The following is a 21,225-nucleotide window of genomic DNA, read 5'->3' on the forward strand; positions in this document are numbered from 1 at the left end:
ACGGGAAGGTTCCGAATGAAAAACATAGATTAATCAGATTGGTAAGGAGCTCTGATAATAAATCTTACATCGCATTTAGCATTTTGCTGTTGAGTCCGTATGTATCGAAACAGTTAGATTTTCAAAAGTTTATGATTATAGCTGAAACTTTTCACGAAGTAATAGGAAAGAGAAAAAATAAATTCAGAATTTGCGGCAATTTTTTTAGATAATCAGTTTCCCAAATATCATATTTATTCAATTCTCTTCTAATGTCTTCTGCCACCCTACAACAATATAGTGGAATTTGGCATTCGAACATAACCTCTGATGATTTCAAAAACTATTTTTGTAGGGTATATTCCACTATTCACCAACCTCTAAACACCTTTTGATACTGGTTTATTTTTTTATTCATGAATTATATGGTCAAAAAACAATAACTATCAATAACTTATAAAATTGAACACATGGTAAATATTCAGTTAGTAAAATCGCCAAGGTGAATGAAAGTCCGTGGTTTCAATTATTGATTTACTTCCCGGAACGAAGGAGATGCTTTTATGAACTGATAATATTGTTGATGCGTGATTGAATTCAAATGAGGTTAGCAGTCACCTTGTTACAGTATCCATTTATTCATAATATATTCATTAACTAGCACTAATTGGAGTGGAGATCTTCACTTATTGCTCCTTTCTAGTATCTCCTGGAGTGAGAAAGCGGCAGCTGTTAGGTACTTGAAGTAACAATTTTCAAGAAACTAGATAGTAACGGCTAAATCCAGCTTTTTGGGGTAGTTGATCTGTAAAAATGAATAATTTGTTTATCCTGTATGCATAAACATAGTGTCAGATAGAATGAGGAGAACATTTTTATATTTCGAATAATATATATGTTGAATGTTCATCATTATTATCACTGTTATTGTTCAGTCTAGCAGAATAGTAGTATTTTTACACTCATTCAAATCCAGAAACTCAATTGAAATATTTCAATAGGGCTTCATTGATTTTTGATGAGAAGTACCAAATGTTATATTTTTTGCAGAAAAACATTGTGTTTCAATTATAAAAGAATTTGAAATCGCCCTAATGATTTAAACAAAAGTACTATACATATGTGCAATTGAAGTAAATAATAATTCTAGGGTCATTAAACGTGATTATACTATTGTTGAAGTCACATTTGTATGAATTGAAAGGAGTATATTTTTAGGAGAGATACATTTTTGGGAAACAAAGGTTTTGGCTTGCTACTTCTCCATCTTCATACAAAAAACTGTGGAAATCTTCCAAAGGAAGAAAGCAATCAATTTCAAAAAATTGACTCTAATGTGTAAATTATGCAATGGAGTAACTTTCAGATACAAACTGGAAGTAAAAGTCTTCTCGAAACAACTATTTTCAAACAAACATTGAATCACTTTTGAAACAATTTTCGTCTTTGTATAGTGAATTTTTTGAAATTGATTACTTTATTCTTTTCTTTCAAAATTCCCACATGTTTGTATAAATGTATAGAAGTATAAAGCCCAAATCTTCCTATATTTGTATATCATGTTTTTTTTGGAATAGGGATTTGTTTGAGGTGAGTGGGAATTGAACGTGCAATGTTGAAAATCTTCTCAGCTTCTACTCAGATATCTTGTCATCGAAAGCTTGGTATTTTCAGGCAGCTATCGATGCTATTCTTAATTTTTGTATCATTCATCACCAGCACATCTTGGCAAATGAACTTCAAGCAAGTTATAGAGAACAAAACCATACACACAAAAAAGTAATCAAGTAGTTCATGAACGTCATAAGAATATATTGAAGGAAAGGTGGCATCTTCAAGCAATTACTGTTTGTTGTTGAGAGGTAACTCAATATGGAATCGGTCGATGGTCGCTATAAAATAGCTTCTTAAGGGATGCCTGAAGTAGCTATTGTTTAGCTATTGTATATTGTTGAGCTACTGTGTATTGTATAGCTATTGGCATGCCTGAAGAAGCGGTTTCGTTAACTGTGAAGTAAAAATCTCACAATGCAGTGTTTCCTGAATAACTTGGTATGTCTTTGAATAGATAGTCAGCCACTGCTTCATCTATTGACGCGGTTAGAAAATGTTCAATTTGTTGGAAAGGTTCACAAAGTATTAATGAATAAAATTCTGATACTGAATCACTTCATTGTTTAATTGGACTGACCAATATTTCCAGAAGTTGAATTGTTTGACTATTGAAGAAATAGAAAGAAAAACATACAAACATTTTTGTAGTCAGGAATGTGGAGATTCATTCAGGAAACTGAAAAAAATATATCAACCTATTCCTGATCCTTGATCAGAAAAAGGAAGAAATTCCAAAAATCCACTGCTTTGAAACTCGAAAAGCAATGACACTGAAAACCTCAGCCGTGAAAGTCTAAACCATTTTGAGAAAATAAAATATTCGTGAACACGTCCTACTATACCGGGTGTCTGCATCTCACTATTGCCGGGTGGCAATAGTGAGATGCAGAAGAGAAGGGGACTGAGGGAATCGCCCTGAAATATACCCCTACTGGAAGTGACCAACTCTGTTCGGACTCTGGTTTGACCAGATGTTATGGTGGAGTGAGTTCACCAGAGTGGTATCTGTTGTTCAATTAATCTCACCATTTTGTAGTGTACCGCAAGGCATCTGAGCAAATGCAGGATAAGCTCATGAGATATTGTATCAAATGCCTCACGGTGTTGATTTGCCAGATGTCAGCCTCTTCTGTTAGAACACTATGAACCCCCGCTTCCAAACAAGCCTATTCTTGTGGCTTCAGGGGCCTAGTTCTCTGGAGCGCCCTGCGTGTTTTGATTGACTCCATTGGTGGCATGATGCGAGTCTTCCCTCCAGCCCTGCCAACGGGTGGCAGAACTGTCACTTCTACCAGTTAGTTGGTAGGCTGGAAAGGACCTATATAGCCCTGCCGCCGAAAATAGGATGCGTAATCCCTAAATTTTGGGCGAAATAGGCGGCATGCTACGGATGTATTTCACACCACAGAGCATGCATTCTTTCTATATACTCTCTTCACGCGGGCTCGCTACCTTGGTAGCAATGCATAAGGATATCTCTCAGCTCCATTCAAAGCGTCCGTTGTCATTGCCAGGTTTTCATCGGTACGCAAATCATCAAATTATGGGCCCCACCACCTTGCCTCTGTCCTCTCCGAGCGGGACGGTTGTAGGGGCCCCTTCCTTTATTACGAGGAACCAAGTTTTAGATGCATCGGGTGGTTAGCCATGTGGACCCACAGCCGCCACTGGAGGGAGAATAGTGTTCTTCCCGGCTGCGCTCGGCTTGCCGGTCCGGTTTTGCACCAGTTGCTCGGTAAGTAGTGGCGCAACTTACCAAAGGCCAAGGGTTTTTGTGGCCAATCCTGCTTATTATTATTACGATAAGCCGATTCTATCGACCTATATGAATTCACACTGATCATCGTGAGAGAAGACAAGAGTTTTGATATAGAAATTATTCTCTCTGCTAGTGATATGCTGCTGGTACTATATATGTTTTTTTTTATAATAGTTATCGATATTGATTGCTACTCAATATTGTGCATTTCATTAATAGGAATATTATTCGTATTTGATTCTAATAATCTAATTTATTTCCAAATTATTGAATCTGTGATGGTATTGTGTATTGTTGAAATCATGAAGAGGTTGAGTTGAAAAACAGCTCTGATCGTCCTCCACCTCTTCTTTGGAACAAAGTCAATTTATTGTTATTATTATTATTATTGAAGTGATCACAAAACTGATGAATAATTGACAGATGCAGATGCACTGTTTGAGGTGTTTGTTCAACCTTTCAGCAATAGACTATTTTTGGTGTGATTTGATCAATATCAATCTGGATAATGTAGAGGATGGTGTGAGTATCTAGGGAAGCAAATGAAAATGGTGAGGTGAATTTCAAAAATTATGCCATGACTTTTCCTTTTCAGGACGGCAAGATGGCAATAATGGGGGATATCATTGGAAAAGTATGATGAGAGATGTCAGATACTATATTCAAACATGTGCCCATCTCACCTACCCAACTTTCCAAGTGACAGGTTCAACTAGTTTGAGTGATTCATGGTTTCGACGACCTCTGAAACAAAAACACCAATTTAGTTATCATTTCAATTTATTTTCAATAATCTCTTTACTCGACAGTTATTTATACCACCTGGTAGACCTTGGTTCAGATACGGCCTTCTGACTAAATCGTCTGTGTATCAAAGTAATAAATAATGGAACACTTCAATAAGTAAAATTATTTTCTCACCTTGCCTTTGAAATTTTTGATGAAAAAGCCGATAGTTTGCTGAAACAATGGTACGAGTATATATATTTGATGACCTTTTTGAATTGAAGACTTAAAAACACTTGATATGAGGAAAAATCTATTACTATGAGTGTTTCCATGGTTATCTGGAAAAATAATCAATGATATTTTTCAAACAATTTTCACACTATGAACTCATTCATGTTCCACTACGTAGTAGTTTCTTCAGTTGAAGTAGTACACTGAACTATTGAACACAATACATTTAATATAATAGTAGTTACAGAACTCAATCACTCATCTATGAATAATTCTAGGAAAACAGGTGATTCAAGGAAAATATAATTACAATTCCATAATTCGAGGTAATTAGATAAATTTGGGACAATAAAAGTGATTGTGATGCACTGTTTGGAAACTTTGGTGTGTTAATGAATATAATTGGAGTTTTTTCCCCACACCAAACTTATAGTTTTAGTTTGATCTTCCTCTTGAAGATGATCACTTGGCGATCGAAACACGTGTCGAAGTGTTTAAATAACAGTTTGGTGTTGGGAAAAAACTCCAGTAATATTTGATGAAAGTGGTTACGAATAATTCTCGAAATTTCATGGAAAGTTGAGGTTGACTAATTACCTTATTTTTGGTCGTTTAATAAAGTACCTGATTGTTTTCGTTTTTTGATTTCTGAGGATCACTTTTCGTACTTCATTTTCCGTAATTCGTGTCAAAATCGTAGTAATAATGTTTATAATATTACGTCTTCATTCACCATAAATAGTATAATTAAAATAGACAAAAAAGATAAAGGAAAAATCAGCAGAAAGGTGAATGGGCGAAGTATCATCCAAAGCTGTTTTTTAACCTGACCTGGAAATAACAAAAAAAAAGTCGACTTAACAGTGATACTGTGAACTAAACAATCTAGTTTAATGTTCCTCTTAAAGATGATCATTCGGTGATTGAAACACGTGTGGAAGTGTTAAAATAACGGTTTGGTGTTGGGATAAAACTCCAGTAATATTCATTACTACACCAAACATTCCAAACAGTGCATCACAAGTGATACTATAATGACAAGATCAGGTAGTTAAGAAATTCCTTTTTGTATTGCCAAGTTCGAGGACGAATAAGAGAATAGACAGGTTAGTAAATCTTCAGTTTTTTTTTAAGTTTTCATTGTAAAAGTTCGAAAATCACAGGGTGATTGATCAAAATGTTTAGGTGCATTAAACGAGAAGCAGCAAGTGAAGATGGAAGATTTGTTTTTGGAGATGAATAAGCCCTTCCGTGTGATGAATCTATGAATTGTTGAGAATGTTATAAGCTTCTTCAGTGAGTAATCATGTTGAGGAAACATCGAAACTTCACCTGTGTTTGTGAGTGTATAAAGTGTTCTAAGTTTCTCAACTTTTCAAAATCCCGATTCTTGCATGGCTGAGAATATATGGTCATATTTCCGGATACCAAACGAGAAATGTAGACAGTTATTCTGAATACGCTATAGTCGAAGAGCATTCGGTTGTCTTGAAGCAGGACCATAAATACTGTCGCAGTAAGAAATTTTTGACATGATCAGTGATCGCATAGTCTAAGTTTGAAGTTTGTGTTGAGCAACTCACGATTTGGAAACAGCTGCCTGTGAACATTATAGAAAGTTTGGTTCAGATAGCTGACATGGTAATTAGAGCTAGATCAAACCACAATCCTAAATTTTTCATCTCGGTCAGGCAGGATTATTGTCAGACTTTTGTATTATAAAATTCAGAAGAACTGAACTTATTTCACTAATGCTTTCCAGTTTTAACGAATATGATTTCCATATGAACTACATTACATAAACAAAATGAAAAGACATAAATTAAACCTGCCGAAATCCCTGGAAATCAATAAAAATAACTAGTTTTCAACCACTTCAACCACAAGTTAAAGTCGATCTCGACCTACCAGCCCGGATTTGGTTCACGGTAATCGTGACAGAATCCGTGAAAGCTTATGTTTTCATATTCATCCACTTATTGGTGAAAATTTATCTGCCTACCTTTATTTAATATTGCATTTTTATTATTTCGCTTGAAATCTACCTGTTTTCCTAGAGCTAATTATCGATAATCAATCCATTTCTGATACTGCCCACTGTTGTATAAAATCGATTTTAGAATAATTTATTGTATCAGTTCAACAGAAAAAACTACTGCGTTCATAGTGCGAAAATTGTTTTATATCAAAATGGATGGTGCTATTAAATCACAAATAATCATGCCAATTATATTCAAGTTATATCAATAAAAAAATTACCTCACTCAACCTAACCTTAGTCATCTGAATATCATAACATTTCAATTCTGCAGACACTTTATTGAATTAAGGAGTAAATGATTTGGCTATACTTCGATATGATTTGGAGACAGTTCAATAGGTGAAAATGAAACATGCCAAGAAACACACGTTAAGAAAACAGACCTTGTTTACCCTCTGCTCGAACAAGGGTTAACGTTCGGATATGAGCTGCTTATGGGATAGTACATTTTATCTACCCTAAACCCTCCCATCCAGTGACATATTCTGTTTTCACAATTTTTATAAAAAACGAAGTATTCGTTGTCTTATTCACAGTTTTTCGTACCAACTTGGTGACCATTTGCAATCAACCCTCAGAAGTCTTCAGAAGAAAAAAATAAATATTACAAACACTTTCATTCTAAACAGAACTACGAAAAAAATCAAAACTTCAAATTTGATATGCAGATTTAAAAAAATTGGGGTGATAGATGATCAATATAAGTAGATAGGCGGGAGTCACGATTAGTGAGAACAAAATCCGGGTTGGTAGGTTGTCCTCGAATGGAAGTTGATGTATCAAACTTTCCGTATGTTACTGGACGAAGGTTATACCTCGATGTCTCAGCACATATGACTGATAATACCTGCCGCAGGAGCACACGAAACGTTTGATATTTCACGTTCCAATCGATCATGGCCCACCACTCGGATTTTGTTTTCTTTGATTGATGATCTTCCTGAATGTTTGAAAAAATGGTTTATTATTTTTATTTTCTGAACAGTGAATATGACATCATCAAGAAATTTATACAAAATCAGAAGTTCGAGTAAAAGTCAGTCTGTTGAGGAGCATACGGTTGTGTTTTCAAGAAATAAAACAAAGGTATATGATGGAATTGGCCAATACTTGATGAAAACTCATTGCTAACATATTCGGAAACCATTTTATTGCAAGATTTTCACTAAACGTTTTACAAAAACGCAACACGTGTTTCACCATACAGTGGATTATTCGGGCGTGTCTTTACTAACATATTCTACACATTCAATGCTTAATATACTCAATTTTACAATTTGAAGTATCTACATTTCAAGTATCTAAGTTTGTAATGAATTTAATTACCTGAGCTAATGTGCCACTTTCCACATTTGAAAAAATATTTAGTGACGGGGAGTTATTCAATTCTAACTGATCATTCAGTAAATTACCCGAATTTTTGAATCTATTGATTTCCAAACATTCTAGAAGATTGAGTTTCAAACTTTTCTCTTCTGAATATAACACGTCGTACTCATGATTGAATTCATGTCATTTTGCTAAAAGGTGGTTTGCAGATAATGTGGAATTGGTCTTTCTATTTACAAAACTACCTTTATTCTCTTGAATTCTTTGGGAAAATGTTCTCTCTGTTTGGCCATTATACACTTTTGGGCAAGAATCAGTATATAACCTGACTAGTGGCTCGTGCCCAAAACTGTATATTGGCCAAACAGGAAGAACATTTTTGGATAGCATAGAAGTAGTTTTGTGAATAGAAAGATCAATTCAACATTCGCAAACCAGAAGCAAAAGGATATGAATTCAATTATGAATAAGACTTGTTACATTCTGAAGAGTAAAGTTTGAAACTCAATTTTCTTCATTGTTAAGAAATCAATGGATTCAAGAATTCAGCTGATTTACTGAATGATCAATTATAATTGAATGACTCCTCGTTAATAAATATTTTTTCAAATGTGGAAAAAACTGGGCCATAAGCTCAGGTACTTTAATTCACTACAAACTCACGTAGGTATTTCAAATTGTGAAATTAGGTATATTAAGCATTGCATACGTAGAATATAGTTACTAAAGACACGCCCGAAGAAGTCATTGTATGGCGAAATACGTGTTTTTAGTGAAAAAAGTATTTTTTGAATGCATCTTAAAACAAAGGCTGTCGTTTAGGTATTTGTCGTATTCAAATATTCAAAAAGTGTTAATGTTTTTATCAGAACTTTTTATATTCAATTGAAGGTTGTTAAAGAATCTTTTTCATATTCCGAAATACAAATAAATACATTAATGACTTCTCATTTTTTGTAAATTAAAACAAATTTACACAATACGTTAGTATTTCAGACCTTATACAAAGTGTTGTCAGATGCTGTTATTTCCAAATCATCATCAGAATCATTATTAAAATCACTGTTATTGCTTCCAGTGACTTATCTACTATCTTCATCATCTTCACTGTTATTTGGCACAGTTTCGATAAACCTATGGTTATGTGTTACTGAAGTACCATTATTTTCCTGAATTTATATAAGAACGTCCTCTAAGATTGTCGACTACGTTAGAAAAATTCCAAGTAGAATTCAATTTATCTTGATATCACACATTTTTATTCATTTTGATAAGTTTAGAAATTTTGGCATTTTTGTTATAACTTTTCGTTTGTATTTTTTAGGATGATTTTATTAGGTGTTTAATTTCAATGATATCAATAACTTTCAGTTTCAAATAGGTCTCCGTAGTAGGAAAAATATATAATTTCGCGACATCAATAATTGCGTTGGTGAAACCCACTTGCAAACTATTTTTAGCAGAAAATGCAGCAAACTGAGCTGATTCAAATTGTGTTCCATTGTCCAAAATCAATATTGCTGATATATTCAACGGTCTGAATTTTGATTTTAGATGTTTGATTACCGTTTGCGAGTAAGCATGCGTATCCAATAATATCAATTCCACCCATTCAGTATAATAATCAGTAATGAGATGATACATAGTTTCTTCTGAATAAATTAGATCACTACCAATTTTATATCACGGTATTATAGTTATTTCATGGTGCATTGAGGATTATTTTTTTTTTAATTTATTCAATTCAATTCAATTTTATTCAATTCAGATAACTGGAAATACATTTTTACATTTTGTTTAATGTTTTTTTTACATTCTGTTCAATATGATTCCTCCAGTGATAGTTTCAGTTAGGCAACTTAATGCCTGTCTTCTGAAAGTTATCTTTGAAGGATCATATTTCTTTTCTAACAATATATCGTGGAGCAGAGATAAGATTAGTTATACATAAAATGTGTCCGATTTACTTGTTTTATACACATCTTAGGCTTATGTATGAGAGGAGTGGAACAATTGATAGAATAATGTTCCTGTTTACAACAGGCGTATAGTTAATAACCTATGGGTGTTTTTGTGAGGGTTAGCAAATGGGAGATTTATTGTTTACTCAGAATATTTTGAAAGTATTGTAATTTTTGTTATATAATTTGGGTTCATAAAAATGAACTGATTTTTGAGTCAAAGTTTTATGCATTGAGGGAACTGTAAATTGTGTATTTGTAACACCTTTTGTTGTTCGGGAATTTTGTAGTACAAATTTTTGACAATTTGTTTTGGACCACATTAAGCAAGGATAAATGTAAAGAGATCTCACATTGAATATTTTTGTTTCCTTATACAAAAGATTGGTAGAGTAGTTTCTGTTTCTGTTACATCTATATTTCATACAAGTTCCAGAATCCGAAATTACATCTCTAAATATATATAACCACTGAAAGGATCGGGCTGAAATTTGGCATGCAGGTAGATATTATGAAGTAGGCATCCGCTAAGAAAGGATTTTGATCTATTCTACCCCTAAGGGGATAAAATAGGTGATGAAAGTTTGTATGAAACTTTGTCAATTTTAAACCGATCGGGCTGAGACTTTGCATGCATAAAGCTACTATGACGTAGGCATCCCCTAAGGAAGGATTTTGATAAAGTCCACCCTTAAGGGGCTAAAATAAGGGATAATGGAGGATGTAAATGTATTAGTTTGAACCTATCAGTACCTAATGGAACGAATAAATTAAGACGAACATAATAATTTTTAGTTCTGAATGTTGACAATGAATGACGTTAGTAGTATTTCAAAACGCACTATCGTTGTGTTTTCACTGAGTTACATATACCCGATGATGAGTGGCCGCCGTATCTAATAGTACATACTATACCTAAATATTTCTAGCGGATTATATTTGACGATTTTGGCTGTTCTTTTCTTGGTCTATTTTGAATTGCATTTGCTTTGTTTCGGTATAGTAGTTTTGGTTCTAGACTCTGCTTTGTATTTGGAATGTGTTTTGTTTACGTTTGATTTAAGTATAGGTTTTGTCAGTTAGATTTTTTTTTTAATGGCTAAAGAAAATCTGAACGATAATGGTGAAGTTGAAGAATGTACTCTCGTCCCTATTGTTGGGACGGTGCATGTTTGTTTCGTGCTCTCTCTTGTTTAATGTACGGAACACTAGATAGAGCGATGGAGGTGCATTCAGAAATTGTCAGATATGTGGTTAATGACTGGAGCAAGTTTTCAATTATGACCCACGACAGGAATGGTGATAACTACGTAACACCTGACGAATATTTTGCTGATATGATGAAAAATGCTACTTATGGCGGATTTTGTGAGTTAATACTCGGCGTCGTATGGAGGTAGCTGTAGAAGAACATAATTTTGGAATTGATACACCTTCGCAACTTAAAATTGATAAGGGTTGTCAGGAGGTACATGTTTTAGAGCGTGAACATTCACCTATTGTATCTTCAATAAATTATGATGAAAATTCAATAAGAAGTTTATTGTTTCAATCTGAGTCTGTGACATTATACGAAAAACAAACGTTGGGCAAGGTTCACTAATTACACACGAAAAAATCAAATAAAAAGGCACAAAAAAAATTATGAACAGATTCTACCTGAATCCCACCGTAAAGCTGTGTCTGAATATAAGAAAAAAACCCTGATGTACAGAGGCAAGCTGTCGCTACCTACCAGGCTGCACACCCTGAAAAACACAGGCAAGCTGTCGCCAGCTACAAGACTGTACACCGTAAAAAACACAGGCAATCTGTCGCCACCTATCAGGCTGCAAACCCTGAAAAATATAGACAATCTGCTGCACATTAGGCCAGGAATACCGGTGTGCATAGATTGATTCAGTCACAGTACAGAGAAAATAAAATTCAGCGTGTATGGAGAAGCAATTTGCCTTCGGGTTTGGCGTATGACCCAGACATTGCTTATGGAACTGACAGCAGTGTAGTCTTAGGTTCTATGACGTACAAGTATCAGTGGTGTAACGCCTTGAAGTGGAAAGATGAGACACCTGGCATGTGTTGTAGCGCCGGTAAAGTACAACTTGAGCGGTTCAAACAACTGCCTGAAAAACTTTACAGTCTGGTTAATGATTTACACCCAAATCATGTACACTTCATGAATAATATCCGAAAATGTAATGCCTGTTTTCAAATGACTTCCTTTGTTGGAAAACAAATAAAAAAGGGTGTTTTTCACCAACTTTCAAAGTTCAAGGACAAGTCTATCATTCAATTGAAAGTATGTTACCGAAACCTGGGCAGGATGCACAGTTTCTGCAAATTTATTTCGTCGGTGAAGGTGATAGAGAAGCTAATATTCGATGTTCTGAATTATTTGATTTGAGTCCAAAGTCAATCAAACAATTGCAGCGTATGTTACATGAGGTGAACCTATACATAAAAGATCTGAAAACAGTCATTGATGAAATATCGCCTTCAGAGTCATTCAAGGTCGTAAAATATGCAGATAAAAAACCATAAAGAGAACACAGAGGCAGATTCAATGCACCAATGGCAAATGAAGTGGCTGTTGTATTGGTAGATCAGCATTTTAACCGAAGAGACATCATCCTCGAAAGCCGAAGTAACTCACTTCAGCGTATCAGTGAGATACATCGAGCTTATGACGCGCTGCAGTACCGTTGATGTTTTGCTGGAGGATGATGGCTATTCAATCAACATATCATAATGCGATCCCACAACTAAGTCGCCCTTGAAAAAGACAGTCTATGCTGTAAGTTTTTATTCATACAGAATAATGATCAGAGAAGGAGAAGATAACGTTTTGGTTGAATATCGCGCCCTTTTCAATCAATATTTGGTAGATGAATACGCAAAAGTAGAAACTGAAAGAGTAAACTACTTAAAAAACAATTGAGCCAAATTGCGCGCAGATAATTATATTCGTTTAAAAGATGCAATTGGACGGCAAGATACTGAAGCAAATCAGCTGGGACAAATGGTAGTACTTTCATCATCTTTTACTGGTGGACCAAGATATATGCATGAAAAAACGCAAGACGCCATGACCTATGTTTGACTTTACGGTCGTCCGACCTTATTATTACATTTACATGTAACCCACGCTGGAGTGGCATAAATGAGCATTTACTTTCAGGACAAAAATCTCATGATCGATACGATATTATTCCGTGTGTCTTTCGATTAAAGGTAAAAAAGGTCATGGATTTGTTGATAATAGGAAAAATATTTGATGAAGTGAGATGCTATATGTATTCGACGGAATGGCAAAAGCGAGGTCTTCCGCATATTTGTATACTTTTATGGCTTCAACATCGCATCACTCCGGATCAAATTGACAATATTATTTGTGCTGAAATACCTAACCCCGATCGTGATCCTGAGCTTTACGAAATTGTTAAAAGTAATATGATACATGACCCCTGTGGATGTTTAAACTGAAATTCTTCATGCATGAAAAATAATTCGTGCAGCAAACGTTATCTCAAGGCTCTCATTAAGGAAACTCAAACCGGTGATGATGGTTATCCGCATTACAGAAGATGTTCGTGGATGACGGTGGATTCTCTGTCAATGTCAAGGGTGTTACAATAGATAATCGTTGGGTGGTTCCTTATAATCCAGTGCTACTAAGAACATGTAACGCTTACGTGAAAGTAGAGTATTGCCATTCAGTGAAGTCAATCAAATACGTTTGCAAATATGTTGATAAAGGGTCAGATCAGGCTACGTTTACTTTAGAGAATGGGGAGGATGGGAAGGATGAAGCAAGTGGTCGATATATAAGTTCAGCTGAAGCAGTTTGGCGAATCCTTGAATTCCTAATACATGAGCATTTTCCTCCTGTAGTGCACCTTGCTGTCCATATAGAAAATAGACAGAGAATTTATTTTAATGATCAGAACTTGTGCGACAAATTGAGTAGTCATCCTACAACTACACTTGTCTCCTTTTTCGATCTGTGTAATGTGGATGACTTTGCAGAAGCATTGCTACGTATTACGTTTAGAACAAGCAATCGTTTCAGAGAAGGAAGAGGGAAGTGAATGTTGAAGGATGGTCAGGAGTCAAAAAAACACGTTCTAGGTATGGTTGATACTGTTCATCCAAACAATACAGAATGCTACCACCTACGAATGGTTCTACATGAGATCAGAGGCCCAATTTCATTTGAAGTATTGGAAACTATAAATGGTCACTTACATCCCACTTTCCATTCCGCGTGCAAGGCTCTAGGTCTACTCGAAGATGATCGACATTTGGATTCAGCTCTTGAAAAGGCAGCACTTTGTCAAACACCGCATATGATTCGAGAGCTTTTTGTTATCATTTTATTGTTCTGCCAGATTTCCGACCCCCTATGTCTTTGGGAAAAATACAAAGAATACCTTTCTGAAGACTTTAAAAAACAACTGGAAAGGCAAGGTGACGTGTATGTAGAGCACTCATCGGACCTGATATTTAACAAATGCCTGTCGGTATTAGAGGATGCCGAATCATCATTAGGCGGCCGTCCTCTTAGAGAGTATGAATTACCCCAGCCAATAACATCGATACATTTCGAAAATAGAGAGTACGTGAAGGAGACCAGTTACGATACAGTGGCCTTAGAAGACGCAGTAAGAAAAAATAATGAAGCATCCTTGAATGACGAGCAACAGGAAGTTTACTTCCTGCAATAGTGTAAAACCTTGAGATGATGACGAACTGTTTCACTTTTTGATTGAAACAATTGGAACAAAGATTTAAGTTCCCTAGGCAAGTGATTATAAAGAACTATATTAGGAGAGTTATTAATAGCTTTATTCAATCTATATCTTATAGGTCTGATTTGATCTGCATGTCGAGTGTTGTAGTCACGGAAATTTGAATTCATTGAGTAATTATGTTTATTTTTATGGATTCCTAATAGCTGTTTATATATATAAGGAGGGTAATGTCATAATACCGTATTTTTGGAAAAGTGGCCTTTGTTCGAACAGCCTTTTTTTTGGAGTTTGAAGACTTTTATTGAATTGGTGGAACTGTCCCACAATATTGTACCATATGCTATATGGGAGTGAAAAAGTGCGTAATAGGTATTTAAAAAAACATCTTTACTCACCACTTTCCTTAGTTATTTCAAAATAAAGACCACACTAGATAATTCAGAGCAAATTGATTCAATATGTTTCGACCAATTTAAGGTATTATCGAGTATGACACTCAGAAGTTTGGCATATTCACCCATGTAATTATTTGTTGAGAAGTTCAGACGATTTGTTTTAGCCTCATTCAGCTTCAAGTAATTAGCAGAGAACCAGTTTTCTGCTTTCCTCTCTACTGTCGCGAAACATTTGGGCACACATCTGAAGGAGTTGAATGAATCAATATTGAATATGAATATATGAGATTCAAGAAGTTTCAAAGGTACCCCTCTGATACCATAGCGCTGAAGCTTTTCGATCAGCAGTTCATGTTTGACACAGTCGAAGGCCTTGCTAAGATCGCATAGGCTCATTATGGATGTCCGGCGACCGCTTTCAAGGCCCTCGACTATGTCCTCCACCATATCCATACTGGTTCTCATGTAGTAAATTGAACTTTTCGAAGTATAGAGATGATCGAGATTTCAGTATTTTTTCGCATATTTTTCCGAAAATTTTCAGGTGTATTGAGATCACCAGATTTGTGGATTGGGACAACTATGCTACGTTTGATTATGTCAGGAAAGACACCTTCGGATATGCATGAATTGTATAAATTCGCTAATGGTGAAGCTGCTACATTACTCGGTGGTGGAACTGCTCATGCTACTTTTGAGTTACCACTCAATTTAATCACTGCCGAGACTTCCATTTGCAACATCTCCAAACAAAGTAATTTTGCTGAAGTTTTAAAGACGAAATAACGATGGCTTATAAAGGTGGTATTGAAGCCTCAAACATATCACTAAGGGATATAAGAGGTAATATAAAATTAATGGGTGGCGTAACAGTTTTGCTGGCCGGAGACTTTCGGCAGACTCTACCGGTGGTGCCAAAAGGAATCAGAGCTGACGAAGTAAAGTCGTGCATTAAGAAATCTAATTTGTGGCCCTAGGTTAATATTCTTAAGCTTTCAAAAAATATGAGAGCACATTTGGGCGGGGATGAGTCTGCTGGTAGATTTTTTGAGATCCGTCTCGAAATCGGTAATGCTGATTTTCCATCGTTTGATGAAATGATAACCATCCCGGAAGAATTGTGCACAGTTGTAACTACGGTTCGAGAATTGATGTCCAAAGTTCATTCAGACATTATTCATACACATGACAAGCCTATTGAATGGTTATGTGAGCGTGCCATACTCATTCCAAAGAACGACCAAGCAGCAGCTATCAACGATATCCTGCTCATGTCGTTTGAGGACGAAGAAAAGATTCTTCAATTGATACTGTGGTTGATACAGATGACGCTACTAATTACCCTGTAGAATTTTTGAATTCATTGAAGTCGCCAGGTTTGCCTTGTCATAAGCTTATTCTGCGTGTGGGCATTCCAATTATGTTGTTGCAACATTTGAAACCACCAAAGCTTCGTAACGGTACGAGTCTGCAAGTGAAAGCGTTACATCGCAATATAGTGGAAGTCACTATATTAATTGGGTGTGTGAAAGGGGAAACTGTATTTATACCACGAATCTCATTAATACCTAATGATATCCTGTTCGAATTTGAACGATTACAGTTTCCTCTGAAAGTCTGCTTTGCCATGACAATAAACAAGTCTCAGGGGCAAACTCTCAAATTTGCGGGTATTGATCTGAGAGAACATTGCTTCTCTCAAGGACAGTTTTATGTTGCTTGCTCACGAGTAAGTTCACCCAATAGCTTGATAGTTTTAGCGCCTAATGACAGATTAGTTGAGAATATTGTGTACAAAGAAGTTTTGTAGGCCCTAATTTTTCACACACGCTAAACAAAAGTAAAGCTGCAAAAACTATACCTAATTGATAATAATACTTCTTAACGCGAGCGAAGCCGCGGGCAAAAGCTAGTCTCCTATATTTTTGCACGACTTTAGCATCTGTATCTGTAGACTAGGGAGGGTGAGTGTATTCTCACAGCATTTTGGCCACATGTGACACATTGTACATCGTCCCTAGGAGTTGTACTCCTAGGTCATCGACCATCCTGTCTTATTCAGGAAGGCGGGCAGGTCACTAGAAGACATCTCCTTTATATCGGCAGGTGTAGGCCAAGACTCGCCGAATACTCACTCATCTCTTTAGGGATTGCGCATGGGTATGAGGTTTGCCTAATTTCGCAATTGTCGAAGTCACCAGGCCGTAGGTATCACTGGCTCCTAAAATTCTCAGTCCAGCCGCTTCTTTGGCTGAAGAGTCGGCAATGCGATTACCTTCACTATCTACCGACGCTTTGGCTAAATCTTGGTGGCACTCTAGTACTATATCTGAGATAACACGTTGTCTGTTCAAGGCTACTGTACTAATGTCTACTGTTAGTGCAGATTGTTTGAACCACGCTGATATTTTTTTAGCATTTTTACATGCCAAAATATACAAAGTGAATTTTTTCTATGATACCATGTCTCATATCAGTAGGTACAATCGATTGTTCACCCTTGAATAATTTACCGTTACTTTTAACAATTTCACCTTTGAATTCATTATAATGACGGAATTTTGAAGGAACCTTGTTAATTTTCAGTGGCCAACCGAGTTTTATAAAACTTTTCAGTGGTAAATAAATACGTACTACCCAACAAGGCAAGCCTTGGTAGTGGGAGTAAAACTGACCTGTGAGTTATATCTTGAAGTGGCATGAAATTACAAAATATTTTCATATGAGAACAGACAAAAGTAAAAGCGATGCGTATAATTGGCTTAATCGAGGATCTGTTCAAAGTAGACAAAATATCAAAAGGCGGACCTTGACTACGGTTTGTCTCCTTAGATCCAGAATCATATCATATCAGATGAATTGAAGGAAATATAAAATAAAATAAGAAGTATAAAATATAAAAAGTAGTGTTGAAATAATAAAACTTATCAATATTGGTTCGAATATAAAATTTAAAAATAAAGTTGTGAATACAAGATATAAAATATGTTGGAAAGATTATCGAAAGAATACTTATAGTAATTTATATAGGGTGTTCATTAAAATCAAAGCACTATTCCTAAGACTATTCTAAAAATATTTTGTCCTTTGATGATTTTTCATAGGGAGCTTCGTTTCGAAGATACGGAGCGAAAAAGAATTTCGACAATAACAATTTCCGTGATTTTGAAATAATTAACGTGGCCGAAATAAAAGTAGAGCGTACTACACTGGACTTACCAAGAGATGAAAAATCTAACAATTCCGTTGGTACTCATCAACAACATTCCGATTACTACAAACGGCTTCAGTCATTCGATATGCTGGGTGTAAGGGCCGTAGTGAAAAGAAAAACCAGGGGGGGAGGGAATCCAAATTTTCCCAACCCCACCAGCAAAATTTCTCAACTTTCGAAAAAATTAAAGCCGGGGGATTAGTTACTACTATAATATATTAATTTTCTTACTTAGATATCCAAAGATTGGCTGAATGCTTATGCCCGTTAGGGTAGGTACAAACAAAAATAAATTTTGGTAATTATAAAAATAATAATGGCAATCATTCTACTTGGGACCAAGGTCCTTGGTCTTCCACCATATACACTATGCATAGAAATATTCAATACAAATTAAAGGAAACAACACTTAAATAATATTGTGTTTATTGTTTCAACAATTATTTTTTTATCTTCACGGCCCGAAATTTCCCAACTTTTCCAAATCGAAAAAACAGCGAAAAGTTGGGAATTTTGTAGAACTGTCACTTCAAAATTTGTGGACTGTTCAGGACTGTTCTCTTACTTGGGAGAAACTAAACTTTTTTGAAGTTTTCAAACAACTCAGAATTTCAAAGTATGGGATCTCCAAGTTATGCATGTTGGGAAATCCCGACCTTCTCCTGGTTCTTTTCCTTTACTTATTACCTCTTCCTTTCTTTGCTATTATTTTCATTTTTGAATTTTTATTAATTTTTTTACTATTATTTTTTTCAATCTTCACGGCCCTAAATTTCTCAACTGTTTCCCAAGTCGAAAAAGCAGGAGGGGAGGCTGCCCCCACCCCCCCATGGCGACGGCCCTGGATGTAACGTAATCAGAAACGATCCTGGTGTTTTTGAGAGTTCGAAAGTGGAGAAGATTCGATTCTTGCATCCATCATTTTCAACTGTTTTCGTTGATTAAGAAACATTACATGTAATTTTTAGTGATAAATTATTACTGTTGAAAATATTTTTAGCTTCGTTTCTTCGAAACAAAGCGCCCTATCAAAAATCATTAAAGGACAATGTATCCTCAGAATTTCCAAGGGATAGTCCCTTCAATTTTTATTGCATGTTTAATAAAAACCCTGTAGAGCAATAGTTCCTATGTAAATTATTGTTTTCAATTTGAATTTTTATTTTCATCGACTTTTTTTAATATAACAAACTTTAATATACGTTTTTCATATCAATGTGTTGATGGATCGAAAGGCGTGATTGTGAGCTTATATATTTCTTTATTTTTGATTCGAATAAATGACGGGAATCGTATGTTTTCATAATTTTTTAAGGGATCTAGCTATATAGTTTGGGTTCCAAGTAGGCATAACTTCTTTGTAGGGTGCTTTTTTCTGGTCTCGGTATAACAGAGGAATAGCTTTTGTGGCGCATACTGTAGTTATGATGTTATGATTTGTGGCTATCAGTGTATTTCTGTTGACATGCTGTCGCATTACAGCTGATAGAAAATATAATTGTCGAAGATCGAATAATTTTAATCGATGATCCAATTTTGTATTTTTTCTAGATGTTTGGTATAATTCTTTGTTGCCGTTCCCCAAGCTATTTTTCCATAATTCGAGTGAAGTTCAACTAGAGCATAATATACTTGATAATGGGGTCAAACCCGAAACCGGTCGTATGAATAAAATTTACCAGTCGTATTTAGACAAAAGTGTTTTTATTCATTTCATTCAAGTGATCATGAATTACCATAAAGTAAACAAGTCATCAATCAAGCATAATATAATATTCGTAGCTGATCAATTTTTAGAATATTCACTAAATATTTGAATTTTGATAATGTACTTTGTAGTTTTTTCAAGACGAAGGTGATATGGATGTCCTATTTCAAATTACAGTCAATGAACACTCCCAAATATTTGATAGGTCGGACCATAGGATATTGTTTGATTGCCATCTATTTAGAGAGTGTTATATTGTGGTGAGTTATTTACGTATGAGGCAAAAGTTATGAAGTCTATTTTGTCGATGTTCATTGTTGAAAGCCGATTTTAAACCATCCCCAAATTATTTTCAAACCATTTTCAGTTTTTTTTTCAAAGATTGACCACCCAACTAGCAATTTCGTATTTTATAATAGTTGCGGAAACGTTTCGGAGAAACAAATTATAAAACTGCATTTCTCCCAGAAATGTTTCCAATATGTTTATAAAACTGCTATAAATAGGAAATTGGCACCGTTTTATAAAACATTATAGTTATTATCAATATTTTGTAAGGCCTACAAAACAGTTTTATAAACATTTTGGCAGTTACTATAAAATTTGTCTAACGCTCTTAAAAAGTAGTTTTGTAAAGACTTCCCTTACTGCACTTTTGCAACATATTTAAGCGATACTTACAAAATAATTAGAAAACAATTTTATAAGAGTTTTTTAGTAGTTCCAAGTAGGTCTTATAAAATATAATACAGCCGAAAACAATAACAATAAAATAAAAAAGTGTTAAAAATGTTTTCTTGAAGACGCAAGAAGTAATTTTGTATTGGACACTAGGAAAATATAATAGATATGTCACCAACTGAAAACTAACAAATAGAAAGGTTGAAGCCATTTTAAAATTTCACTTCTGCACTCATAAAACTGTTGAAGACATTGTTTAGGTTTAGAAGATTGATATTTTTACTGCAAATGAAATTTTATTGACAAATATATAGCCTATTATTAGCAAAATTTAAGCGCGCCACTCATTTATGAATGTTTTCGGTAAAATTATTAATTATACAAAAATTCACTCTGTCGACATATCAATTTTCTAGTCGCAAACTTAACTCACTTCAATCTAAATAATATAATATTATAATATTTATGTACTTTTCAGCTGTAAATATCACTATACAGTGCGGTATTTCATATTTTCAACTCATCTAATTTCAGTATCCCGGATCGCTATCATTACAAATGGCGTCGTTCTATAAAATGAATTGGTATCAGTAGAGATCATTTCAACGTATTTTAGCTACTATGTTACCCCTATGAAACTGTTCTGGGAGTGGACGTATTGCGGCAGAGTCGGACTAGTTTTAAAGCTAGGTTTCTAGAAAAGTGCTAGTATGAATAAAAGATTTCTCACATATAGTTTGGATAAATATTATCTGTCTTTGATGTTTTGGCTAAAAAGTTTCTTTCATCGATTATAAAGGCTAAACGACGGGTTTTAACCATTATCATAACAT

The 21,225-nt window shown here is 34.9% G+C and overlaps 1 protein-coding gene across 4 annotated transcripts in view; it reads right to left on the minus strand.

The window, feature by feature from the left end:
• Positions 1 to 380: 380 nt before the first annotated feature.
• Positions 381 to 21,225, minus strand: part of prom (prominin) — a 455,259-nt gene continuing 434,414 nt past the window's right edge. For 3 of the 4 annotated variants that reach the window (XM_074171614.1, XM_074171616.1, XM_074171617.1), the window contains 3 exons: positions 4,274 to 4,312; positions 4,040 to 4,096; positions 381 to 784 (listed from right to left, as the gene is read on the minus strand). In XM_074171614.1, the coding sequence (XP_074027715.1) occupies positions 757 to 784; positions 4,040 to 4,096; positions 4,274 to 4,312 (124 nt within the window). In that variant the 3' untranslated portion in view covers positions 381 to 756. The remainder of the gene's footprint in view (positions 785 to 4,039; positions 4,097 to 4,273; positions 4,313 to 21,225) is intronic. The other variant, XM_074171615.1, reaches the window with a different exon arrangement.

Source organism: Leptinotarsa decemlineata, unplaced genomic scaffold, assembly GCF_025532065.1.
Source record: "Leptinotarsa decemlineata unplaced genomic scaffold, Ldec_3_MD MMD2_tig00000026_RagTag_RagTag, whole genome shotgun sequence".
Lineage (NCBI taxonomy): Eukaryota > Metazoa > Arthropoda > Insecta > Coleoptera > Chrysomelidae > Leptinotarsa > Leptinotarsa decemlineata.